This window comes from Blastomyces dermatitidis (genome assembly GCF_000003525.1).
Source record: "Blastomyces dermatitidis ER-3 genomic scaffold supercont1.9, whole genome shotgun sequence".
Lineage (NCBI taxonomy): Eukaryota > Fungi > Ascomycota > Eurotiomycetes > Onygenales > Ajellomycetaceae > Blastomyces > Blastomyces dermatitidis.
The window spans coordinates 1,882,438-1,895,686 of NW_025544782.1; the positions used below are offsets into that span (position 1 = coordinate 1,882,438).

The window sequence follows — 13,249 nt, forward strand, 5'->3', positions numbered from 1 at the left end:
TTCCATTATACTCATATGCAAGCGGAGCTTATGATGAGTCCTTGCGTGATGTTAAATACAGGTCAAGTGTTGGTTATACAGGAGGAAATACAGGTGTTGAGACCACGCCAAGATAACAAGAACATAGGAAAATACAAAGAAGTGACAATTAGATACATGCGATAATAACTTCCCAGCCCAGGAACATAGAGCGATTCATTGAAGCGATTTGTACACCTCTGTATTTATTAGAAACCTGAGGTGCTTGGGTTCCGGATTTAATGTATCCCCTGCGGGTTTCGAACCCACGCGCCTTGGTTTCCCACGCCAAGGCGCTACCAGGTGGCCGCATTAACCATTCGGCCACCGGGGAAGAGAGATCTTACAATTCAAAGATAACTCTTATAAGTCTCTCAGTTCTCAGATCTGAGTTCTTGTACTCTGCTTATTATAAGAGCAGGTTCTCAGTTTCTATTATTCAGTTTATTTACTTTATAAGCTTTAAAAGCATTATAATGATCTGAGATTCTGAGTTCATCAATACTTCTTATACTGATGAGATAGTAGTATCACAGTGCAGTCTTTTCTCATAAGCATGTATTTTCATTGAAAGAGCAACAGATTCAGATGTCAGTTTTAAGACTCTTAAGAAGGCTGTTGCTGCCTCTATTCACAACTCTTCAAATTTCTATTTTAATTTATTTGAACAGTTGATACAGAGATATTCTGATTTAGAATAGATGAAGTAAAGTCTCTTTTTCTTAGTCTCTCTGTTGTACACTTTATTTACAGAATCTTATAAAGCTCTTTCTCTCTACTCAGTAGTCAGATATAAATCTCTCTGTGTTTTATCATCTTTTCTCAGTAAATCTGTTCTCTGTTACTCTGACTCTTGCAGAGTTAGTCAGTGATTCACTCTTCACAGATCTATGACTCTTACAGTAATCTGTACATAGTGAATCAGAATTATAAGTTTCTTCAGAGTCAAGAACTTAGAGTCTTACTTAATAAGCTTATTCTATATATTTTTATTCAGTCTCTTTATAAATATCATTATTCAGATCTTATTTCAGAGCTCTGTTTTCACAGATCTCAATTTATATAATAATTTCATAATACACTGTGAGTAGTCTTTATCAGATTTCTCATCTCTTTTTTTAATATTAATAATCACAGCTCAGATGTTCTCTGTTCAGTTTGCAGAGTCTCTTAACTTATTTTCTAGATAGATCTTGAGAACAGATCAGTGAGATCTCTTATAATTATTCTCTAAATAATTCAGTTAATTCTTGACTTCAGTGTAGTAAAGATCTATTATTATATAGATAACAGCTTCTTCATCTTTTATATCACACAGTTGAGTTTGTGAGTCAATTTTAAATACAAACTTATAAAAGCTTTTATAGATTGTAGTTTGATAGATAATCTTAAGTAATTACAGCTTAAGAAAGTTTCTTTTCAGTTCACAGTTAACTCTGAAGATCATGTCTAGAGACTCAGTTTAAGAGTGTTTATAAGCAGTAAATATCTCTTATAGAAAAATAGCTTAATTCTGTAGAAAATACTCAAGAATATTCTTCACTAAGATTGATTTATTCATGAATTTGAAGAGTTTCTCTGTCATAGATGTAGAGAATAATATTCTGTAAGTAATTAATAGATTCTCTGAAACTTCTTTTATAAGAGTTATTCATAATTTAGATAACTGCTTCTGAGTGTCTGCAGTAGAGTTCACAGAGATTGAAGTATGTGAGTTTCTAGTTCTTTCAGTTATAATAAGTGATTGCTGACTGACAGAGCTTGAAATGTAATAATAAGTACTCATAGATAATTATTCAGGTGTTTACAGCTTGATGTGATATATACTATTAACTACTAGAAGTATTCATAATAGAAAGATAAAATGTAGAGATTAATGTATAATAGTATTCAAGCTGAGTTGTGAATAGTAGTCGCGAACTCCAGTCTATATAGTTGTATGTAGCCAAGGGCTGCTAACTCTATTAATTACATGAGAGATAGAAATAGAGGTAAAGAATCTGTGAGAAGCGGGATTTCTTACATCAGACTCTTCAATTACATCAGATAGTTAATCATTGAGTGCAATACTCTGATTAGAAAAAGATTCAGACATTGAAACTTTCTGATATGAAGTGAACTCAGTTGAAATATATAATTGATTTACTGTTTCAGTTTTATAAGATAATGAAGACAGTCTCAATCACTTGTACATTAATACTGCAGTCAGTCTGATGAGTGTATAATAGTTTATTTACTTATCTTGAGAAGTAGTTAAATCACTCAAAAAGAAATTCAGTCTGAGATAATATTATAGTGCAGGCTATTATTGCTGTAAGAAATAAACTAATATATTACTACAGTAAAACTGAACAATCTTTTACAGAGTACTACACTGTAGCAGCTCTACTAGATTTCTTCTATCAAGTTAATATCTACACTTCTCAAGATTGAACAGAGAAGGAATGAGACTTATATATTAAATTAGTGCAAGACTACTACAATACTAACTATCAGAGATTTGAATAAGCAGATATTAGAGATGTGAAGACAGTGAAATATAATTTATTAATAAGTAATATTCTTTGATAATACTTCATATTATATAGAACTATAATACTAACTTTGAAACAGAACTTACATATATTGATTGCAACTGAAAATCAGATAAAACTATATACTTCTAAAACTGAATTTAACTGCTATCTTCAAGATGATCTGATAAATTTACATGCTAAATCAATTCTAGAGTTATAAAAAATTGTTGAGAGTACATATTCAACTGTTGTACTGATAATATATGATATTCTGACAATTTTATAGACAGAGATGAGAATGAAGTAAAAGTTCAACTCAAGTTAAGATATTTATTACTATTATCAGAGACAATTATAAGCAGAAATAATTAAGAAACTCATGATTATAAAACATAGAATTATCAGACAGTTTAATACCTCTGATCACAGTATATCAGAGAAGTGTAGTTTTCATAAGAAAGTAAAGAATAAACTTGTATAAGAATGTATTTAGTTATTTCATGAGTATTATCAATAATTATTATCAAATTCTGATTATATAAGCAATCACTGAATAAACTGAATAGAACTGAATTTAATCTTCAGTCTCAGACTTATTCTGATTTTGAAAGAATGATCATCTTTCACTGTTTATTCTGAGAAATTACTCTCATTTCACTGTTCTTGAATTAAATCTGGTCATTTTTCATGCCATTTCTCTCAGAAATGATTCATTTTCAGATTTTTTTAAGGCTTGATTCTGATGAGACTCATGCTAAAAAATGTATGAGATCAGATCAAATGAGATCAAATGTGAAATTCATAATCCCGCCGGCCAGTCTAGTCAGAGAGTATAGAAGATAACAGAGAATTTCAAAGTAATTTATAAACTTATTAAATGAATAAGAAATAGAGACAATCTGAATACTCTAATCTCAGAACTCTGATATTAAGAAATAAAGATTATCACTTTCAGAAAAAAAGTCATACTTGTTATGAAGTTCTTCTTCTTAGTATTAAGAGAAGTAAGTCTATAGAATGTAAAATTAAGTAAGTATTTAATTCTTATAATAACTTCAATAATAAGTGCTACTGAGATTAAGAAAGTAGTTATAAAAGTAAGTGTATACAAGATCTCAGAATCAGATAGTATTCTTAACTATATACTTCAGATAATATATTCTTAAATAGAAGCTTACTTAATTAAACTACTTAATACATATCTAATTACAGAGTATCATCTCATAAAGTTCTGAAAAGTTATAATTATTATTCTAAGAAAGTTAGATAAAAATAACTATATAACACTCAAACTCTATAGACTTATAGCACTGTTAAATATCATGAGTAAAATACTGAAAGTAATTATAGTAGTAAGACTGAGCTATCTAACTGTGAAATACACTCTGCTGTCAGTAAGTTATAGGAGTGAACTCAAGATAATATTAATAGAAGTAATCTTACATCTTCTATAGAAAAGTATTTATAAAGTATAAAATAAAAACAAAGTAATCAGTGAGTTATTTCTAAATATTACAGATATCTATAATAATATATTATATATTCATCTACTTCACAAGCTTAGAATAAGAAGAGTTAAATTAAAATTACTTTAATAAGTGAAAAGCTTTCTGAATAAATATTACACAGAGCTGAAACTCTCAGAGTATTATCTAGAGAAGTTTTTATTAATACTGATATCTTATAGAAGTTCTTTATATTCTTTATTCTATACTTGTTCTACAATGTAATACTTCTGAAAATATATACTACTAATAATACAGAAGCTACAGACTATATAAATAATATAGAATTAATAGTCACAGAGCTTATATATAAATATAATATATAGAGACTTCAGTAAGTTTATAATTAATTTACACTGAACTGAGCAGAGAAGATCATCTCAGTTTTCACTCTTAAGAAATATAATCTGATTCACTTTATTAATCTATGAATAAAGAATAGAAGACACTGTATAATTAATAACTTAGAAGATTATAACATCTTAATACAGTGTGAGAAAACTGATATTATACTTATAGAATAGTATAAGTATCTGAGAGATATACTGAATCAGAGACTGAACTGAAAAGTCTATATTAATACTCAGAAAGATAAGATCTTTAAGTATCTCTCAGTACTGAGTAGTATTCAGTTATTATTATAAGAGATAAGTCTTGAGAATCTGTGCCTGTTATATATTATAATTATACTGTTTTAATTTATCTATATATTCTCAGTGTAATACTCTGAACATAATTAAATAAGTCTTAATAATATTAAAGATAGTATTCATACTTAGAAGAGTTTAAAAGAGAGTAGATAAAATTATCTTAGATATCTTTAAAACAGTAATAGATAATATATTAAATATTAAATATAATATCTCTTTCATAGATTTAATACTTAAGATGCTTAGTAACACAGCTGCACTGAGACTAGCTAATAATTAAAAGATTAGAGATATAAGTACTCTTATTAAAAAATTAGAGACTCTGAATACATTACTATACTATTTACTAGATTAATAGAAAAAGCTATATTCTTATAATTAGACTGGCCGCTGAGACTATGAATTTCACATTTGATTTCATTTGATCTGATTTCATACATTTCTTGGTGTGAATCCCGCTGGGACTGGCTATTAAAAAAACATGTAAAGTAACTATATATCAGATCTTAAAATGAAATCATAACTTGAAAAAAATGAGAAAGTGATCTCATTTGATCTTATTTAGTTTCATTCTTAACATAAAGTTACTATTTTTAGACTATTTTTAATTTTTTAAAAAGTAACACTTTTTGATAACACTCAAATAAGATTTAAAGTTATTTAAAGCAATAAAAATAATTTAAATTGAGAAGTGAAAATCACAGTTTCATTTGAAAAATGTGATAAGAGTAGACAGTAAGTCTCACTGAGACAGTATAAAACTACTATCTAATGTTAAAACTGTGTAATGAGATCAGTCAAATTGATAATAAGACTATCAAAAAATCTGGTTCTGGTCTCAGACACGGTCACACAGTCAGTCTACTTATAATCTAAGAGATTAGAAGATATAGACAGTATATATAATATCTCTATAATAAATCTCAGTTAAAATATACATTGTCTCTAACACTCTAACTATTATAAAGTAGTATAATAAGATAGTACTGAGTACAGCTTATCTTATATATACTGATAGTAATAGAATAATAAAGTGTATAGATATCTCAGTAATATTCTTATTTATAAATAGAGAGAAGATCTGCTACTTAGAGTTAAATACTTAATATACAGTCTATACAGAGAAACTCTACAGTATACTTATAATACTTTAAATTATTCAAGACTATAAGAATTTAGAGAAGTTATTCAGAAGAAGTATTATCTTTACTAATAATTAAACAATTATATAAATAGTAAGTATATTAGTAAGACAGTCAGATCAGAAGATTCTAAGACTTATTATTATAATATATAATAAGTTTAAGAGTATGATAAAGATTAGATAAATCTCAATATACATAGAAGTTCTAAGAAATAAGATAACTAATTATAAAGTGAAGAAGATAGTAGAATGAAGAGAGAGTATCTTAAATTAATAATATAATAAGTCAGAACTCTCTCTGACTTTATCACTTTACTCTCTAGTAGTAGTGAGAAAGACAGTGATTACAGATTAATTGAAGATAAGATAAGAAGAGAGATAATAAGTATTATCTTATAAGACAGTATTAAAGAGACTACACTGATAATTAATAAAGAAAATACTTAAATATTACAAGAGTCTATTAAGAGATCTAAGTTTTATACTTATATAAATGAGAATAGATAAGATATATCTATATAAGTATCTTTACTTTATTAAGAAGATTGAAGACTCACACTATATATACTTAGAAGAGAAAAGATAAATAGTTTAATATATTCTATTTAAATACTTTAATTACAGTATACTTTATAGAAGTATTTTAACAGCTGAAGAATTAATCTTACTATATTTAAACAGAGTACTGATTATATTAATATAGATTAAAAAGACTGTGTAATTTCTTTATAAAACTGAACTACTTATTCAGTTTTATTATATTATTAATGTAAATAACTTAACAGAGTCTGATATAGAGAAGAAACTCTAATTACATAGATTATTCTCAATATTATAGATATACTCAGCTTCAGATAAAGACTTCTAAAGTCTGAAGATTTAAATAGTATAGAAACTCTTCTCTCTATATCTCTATAAGAATAACTTGAATCTGTACTTAAATCTAGTTAATAACCTTTACAAGGCATCTGTCTGTTTATTTATTTGCTTGTTTATACTGTTTGTACTGTTTATACTGCTTATATCAGTTGTTTTGCTTTGTGACACCAAGGCATTGAAGAACTATATTTGTGTGACAGCACATGAGACCCTGCCGGGCCCTGTTTAAGATACCTAATTAGGCTAGATCGAGACCAGTTGCATAGCGCCCTTACGGGATGTAGACACCAACTTAAAGATATAATCAATCAATCAATCAATCAATCAAGCCCTTATATTTTCAAGATTGAAATCAAAACAGGTGTATGGAACGGGCGGCTGATATTGATATGAAAGACCTCACTTTTTATTATTATTGGAGTTCAAAATAACTGTACAAGCGGCTGCACCAAATCCACAGTTAGTTATCTCCCCTAAATCCTCTGGCGTGTTGAAAGGAAAAGAATTATATTTCTGTGCAGCGTCAGCGGGAGATTAGACCGTGGCTTTCAACGCACTGCCGTGACGAAGGACTGTTGAACCATAGACTCCGTACTCAGTAGTAAACATCGGAGTGCTGGGGGCTTTAAAAACGCTAAAAATAATAGGCACCAGGAAGGAGGAATAGGAGGAATAGGGCAAAAGAGGGGAAACACCGCACATGAGGAGATAGACGGACGACGAAGACGAATGCTGTGAGATACTATAGTTAAGAGTAAAGATTGCCAGACTCGATGGAGAGAGAAATGTGGCTGGTTGCAGTGGTTGGTGATTCAGGAAAGGGAGAAATAAAATAAATCGTTAAATATTAAAAAGTAAAAAGGAGTTGAAACAAGGGAAATTTGAGTGTTTCGCTGATCGGCCCTGCTCACCTTTTCCCACCTTTTTTCTTCTTCTTCTTCTTCTCCTCTCTTCTCTTTTATTTACACATTTATTATTATTCTTTCTTTCTTCGTCTGTAGCATTTTTTATTCTTAGTTTCTGGTGGAATTTGCTGGTGAAAGAGGCTCCTCAAGCCTCGTATTGCAGTTGGATATAGTTCCGCCGATTCCGTCTAGGACAGAGACTGTTCTTTTTTTGGATCATTATTAGACTTCACCACCATTTGACTTGAGTTCAGTCTCTGCCCTCTGCCATTCCTTTTCTTCTCTCTCATCCACCCAACCTACGTCTGTCATTCCAACTTTATTCCTCCTCTTCAACTCAATTCATTCATCCTTGATACCGCGGCAATACTCCTCCACGCAACTAAGCAACTAAGCCTCCAATTACGCAACCTAATCCCACTGCATGACAAGTCCTGCGACTATACCTTCACACTTTTTTTCCACCCCAGATACATTTCCAGGACGCGGTAATTTGGTCTATAGATAGATACAATATTCGCACTATTCACTCGCTTCCATAGCGTCCATTATTTTCGCCGTCTCTCTCTATCCGTCATCTCTTGTCCACGACGTTTGCCCTTTTCCAGTTTCAAATTGTTTTCTGCAACCGCCGCCAGGGACCCCCCCACCCCAAAGGAGCATTCTGTGCCGATCGAAACATTATCAATGCGCTCCGGGTTGTGATATCGGCCAGTCTTGTTATCTGCATGGTATCTACATGGTACATATACATACGACCTCTTAATTCACCATATAAAAGAATACTCTACTTCGACGTTTGTCCCTCGCCATGGCTGGCATGGATCTGGGGGAGTTCACCCTGTTCCGCCCGGACGCAATACTCCAGCGTAGGGATATCAGGACAACGTTCTCTAGCTGGGATAATTGCATGGCCAAGTCATACTGCAAGTACGTTTCCCAAGCTTTGGAAATTTTGAAAGTGAGAAAATATATATATAAAAACTAATGCTCATCAATCGATGCAGGTGGCCCGTCATCGTTGGCATTATCATAGGCGGCCTCATATTGATTGGGGCACTCTGGAGCATAATCGCGTGCGCCTGCTGCGGCTACACATGTTGTAAGAGCTGCTGTGCATGCTGTAGCTGCTGCTGCCCTTCCTCCTCCAGAGACAACTCGCGCAACCGCGCCAAATACGCCGACGAACACTCCACCTATACCAATCAAAACCGCCGTCTCTCCACGGGCTACCAACCGCCCCCCGCGCCCCCAGTCTATGACTCCCACCGCTCCAATCCAGCTAAATTCGCCCAGTTCGATACTGCCCATCCCCGCGCAAAGGCCAACGATGACGCCCTCCCCCAAATGCCAACCTGGGACTCCGCCCCAACCCGTCGCATCGAAGATCCCTCCCCATGCCACGACGTGGAAATGAACCGCTTGGATCCTGCTACAGGCCAGAGCTTCAACCCCCAGAGCTTCAGCCGTCCCATGCGCCATAACAACAACAACATGGGCGACGGCGGTAACAATTACTACGAGGGAACCCCGACGTCCCCCGCCTACCCGCCGGCCTTCGACGGGTACCGGGGCACAGAAGCAACAAGCAACATCGCCCGAACCCCATCCCCAGGAAACCATTCGGCCAAGTCGGCGCCGTTGGCGTCGCAACCAGCCACCCCGTACCCCGAAGCCCTAGCCCCGGCCATATGAACCACTACCCCCCTTACACTGAAGTCCCCACAACAACCACCTCAATAATGCCCAACGCCATAACAACACACACAACCATGCCCCCGCCCCCTACAAACCCCATCGAACTACCACGGCAATACCCCCCAACGCCCGTCTCCCACTCCCCCTCCCCACCCGTCAGCCGCTCATACTCTCCCTATCCACCCTCACAACCCCGTCCCGCAACTCCAGCACCTCCGCCAGCATTCGCCCACACAAGCTGCATTCGCAGCCACACGCGCACTCGCCAACGCATCACTCACCACGGTACCAGAACCAGAACCAGTCATACACAGCCTACTCACCGCATTCAGTACCCAACACCCCGCCACCACCCTGCTCGTCGACACTAGGTGGTTACGATCAGGTATTACCTGGTGCGCAGCATGGTCAGCCACCGCAGGAGCAAGGGCCTCCGAGTGTGTTGCAGCCTGGGAGGGGCCCTGGGGGGCAGAAGTCGTGGAGAGATGTCTGAGGATGGAGAAGTAGCGGGGGCGGGAGGTTGATGAGGGGAGGGTGTTTGGGGTGAAACCTGTGAAGGAATTCATTTCAATGTTTCTTACATTGAGCGATTTGTTTTTCTGCAAGTATATTTTTGTCCCCCTTTTCACCTGCCACCCTTCTCTCTCCCCCAATGTACCTATCATTTTTTTTCATTTTCATTTTCATTCTCTTTTTCTTTTATCCTAAACTAAAACCTTTGACTTTTATGCCTATTATGAGTGTTTTCGATCTTGGCCTTCGGTGTTTATTATTTTATTTTATTTTACTTCTCCATGCTTTTTTGTTCTTATCATCTCTCATATATACCACATCCCCCTTCTATTCATTTTGTCATGTGCACCCTAATTTTATTGTATTTCTTTTTTCCCTTTTCCCTCATTATTACCCTTTTTTCATCGGATGTTTCGAAGAAAATCCCCGGCGGAAATTGGATTGTATCGGATCGGATTGAATTGGATTGGATTGGATCGAGTGGAAAATTGAACCGGCTGTGGAGAAAGTATGTGTATGAAAATGAAAATTAATATACAGAAAGCACACTTAACTTGTCTTGATACATGCAATATACACAAATCTGTATATACACATATGTATATTTATCACATTTTGTTCTCTTCTTCTTTTTACATTTCAACAATAGGCATTTTATTTGGGAATGTCATACTACTCACTCCAAGATGAGGAGGAGCCAGCTGACCCGGACACTTGGAACCAACCTTTCTCTACTGAAAATGGCCTCAATCCGACGAAAAAAACATGCTTGCTCATCATCATCATCATCATCATCATCATCATCATCAAAAGGCTGAAAATTTCTCCGGCTTCTTTCTCTCATTATCTGAGTTAAGTTTATCTTAAACTGATGTTGTTATACGCGTGCCGCACTGCTTGCATTCAACAATCTATATGAATAACAAACAGAAGAAGTTGCATATAATGAAAGAAGAGATTGAAAAAGTCACATATATCAAAGAAGAGAATCAAAAGAAAGGTATAAAAGAAGAATTAAAAGAAAGATGTAATTAAATGAACAATATAATACCATTGTCAAACGATTGAAAAAAGCTCTGAACACTCATATGTGTAGAGAAGCCTGGGGAAATGTTTTTTCAATCTGAGATTGCTCTGCGAATGAGATACTCACTCATCATGTCACTGCTAACTCACTCACCTCTAGTAAGTGCATCATATTAAAATGATAAAAACATTGAAATGATAAAAATCTTGTAAATTCTTAATCTTCATCTTTATTAATTAATTAATAATCATCACAATATTGAATAAAGATGAAAATATTAAAGAGTATATTCAGCAAGCTATTACTATCTATTAAAAAAATTCAATATTTAAAATACTATTTCTTTTATATAAATTTAATATTCTTTATTAATAATTTCAAGTATTATTATTATTATTATTCTTCAATTATAGATGTATATAATTAGAGACTATGATATTTATCTGAGAACTTTTAGTTCTCAGAGTTTTTCTAATATCTATAAAGTTAACTATTATACATGTATTAATTTCATATATGTAAAATCAGGAAATTCCAGCTCAGAATATAAAACTCTTTATAAATTACAGTATTTTAACATCTTCTAATACTTTGATTATTATTATTATTATTCTTCAATTATAAATGTATATAGTCAGAGACTATAATATTTATCTGAGAACTTTTAATTCTCAGAGTTTTTCTAATATCTATAAAGTTAACTATTATACATTTATCAATTTCAGATAGACTAGCTGCTGAGACTATAAATTTCACATTTAATCTTATTTAATCTGATCTTATACATTTCTTAATATGAATCTCACTGAGACTAATTATTAAAAAAACATGTAAAGTAACTATATATCAGATCTTAAAATAAGATTATAAGTTAGAAAAAATAAGAAAGTAATCTTATTTAATCTTATTTAGTCTCATTCTTGATATAAAGTTACTATTTTTAGATATTTTAAGGTTTTTTTAAACTATTTTTAATTTTTTAAAAAGTAACACTTTTTAATAACACTTAAATAAGATTTAAAGTCATTTAAAGTAATAAAAATAATTTAAATTAAGAAGTGAAAATTATAATCTTATTTGAAAAATATGATAAAAGTAGACAGTAAGTCTCACTGAGACAGTATAAGACTACTATATAATATTAAAACAGTGTAATGAAATCAGTTGAATTGATAATAAGATTATCAAATATTCTGATTCTGATCTCAGACACGGTCACACAGTCAGTCTAATTTCAGATATATAAAATCAGAAAATTTCAGCTCAGAATATAAAAACTCTTTATAAATTACAGTATTTTAACATCTTCTGATACTTTGAAATCATTTGAAAATATCATGATAAAATAAAAGAGATTAAAGTCTTAAAGACAGACACATTGAATAAGTAGATAAAAAGAATAGAAAAGAAAAAGTACAGTAAAAAGAGACTATAATAAAATAAAATTATTAAAAAATAGTATATAGCTGTTTTAACAGACTATATGTGGCGGGCTGCGCCCGATCAATTATATAGACTATTTCATTACACTCTATAGATTCTTTCATTCCCGATCGCTGATCCTCGGCCGCTACAAACGCGCTTAATATATGCTCCGATTCTCAGCCATTTCTGATCACTGATTCTCAGTCACTACAAATGCGTGTATATTCTTCCACTCTGAAGCTTCACTGCGTACACCATCACATACACATATATATATTTATCTTGATTGCTGATTCTCACACTTTCTCTTTCTTTCCTTCTTTAATGTTTTTATCTTTGTTAAATAAGACCTATTAATATAATACTGATCTATTCAGTGTAGGTCTCTTATACTATAAAAATATTCATTGTCTTCTTATTAGAAAATGATTATTCATACATTATCTTCTTATTAGAAATGATTATTCACTGAGAGATATTTAAACATATAAAGACATGTAAGAAATAGAGAAACAGTTAAACAGTTAAGTGAATACTGAGTTCTCAGATAGAAGCTTACTTATCAGTCACTCTAACTCTGTAATAAAATCTTATAAAGAGAATAAGATTTTATAAGAGAATATCAGTGAAAGATCTGAGAGTTCTGACACTCAGATATATAAGAATATAATTATACTTCTTCAGATTTCACAGATATTACACATTTAATAATCAATATAATCATGTCTAATAATAATATGAAACTCTTAAATGTAAGTATAAATATAATATCACAGTGACTCTGAGTAATGTTGAAATTACAATAGTAATAAATATCTGATATACATGCAACTCAATAACTTCAATATAAAGAGATTTAATAATTAACTCATGCAATTTCAACATCTACAGAATTGAATATAAAAGTGCTGAAAGAATGCTTAGATACTTCTGTATATTTTAATGCTTTCAATCTCACTCTCTACTTAT

General features: G+C 32.4%; 1 protein-coding gene and 1 pseudogene across 2 annotated transcripts; one reads left to right on the forward strand and one right to left on the reverse strand.

Annotated features, from left to right (window-relative positions):
* Positions 1–264: 264 nt before the first annotated feature.
* On the reverse strand, positions 265–352 carry BDCG_17606 (annotated as a pseudogene). Its single transcript has one exon. The product of its transcript is annotated as a tRNA-OTHER (tRNA).
* Positions 353–8,428: 8,076 nt separating this feature from the next.
* Positions 8,429–9,312, forward strand: BDCG_07671 (uncharacterized protein; the record flags this gene model as incomplete). The annotated part of the gene is made up of 2 exons (XM_045423458.1): positions 8,429–8,547; positions 8,625–9,312. 2 exons carry the CDS (start codon positions 8,429–8,431, stop codon positions 9,310–9,312), a joined length of 807 nt encoding a protein of 268 aa, XP_045278850.1.
* Between the last annotated feature and the right edge of the window lie 3,937 nt (positions 9,313–13,249).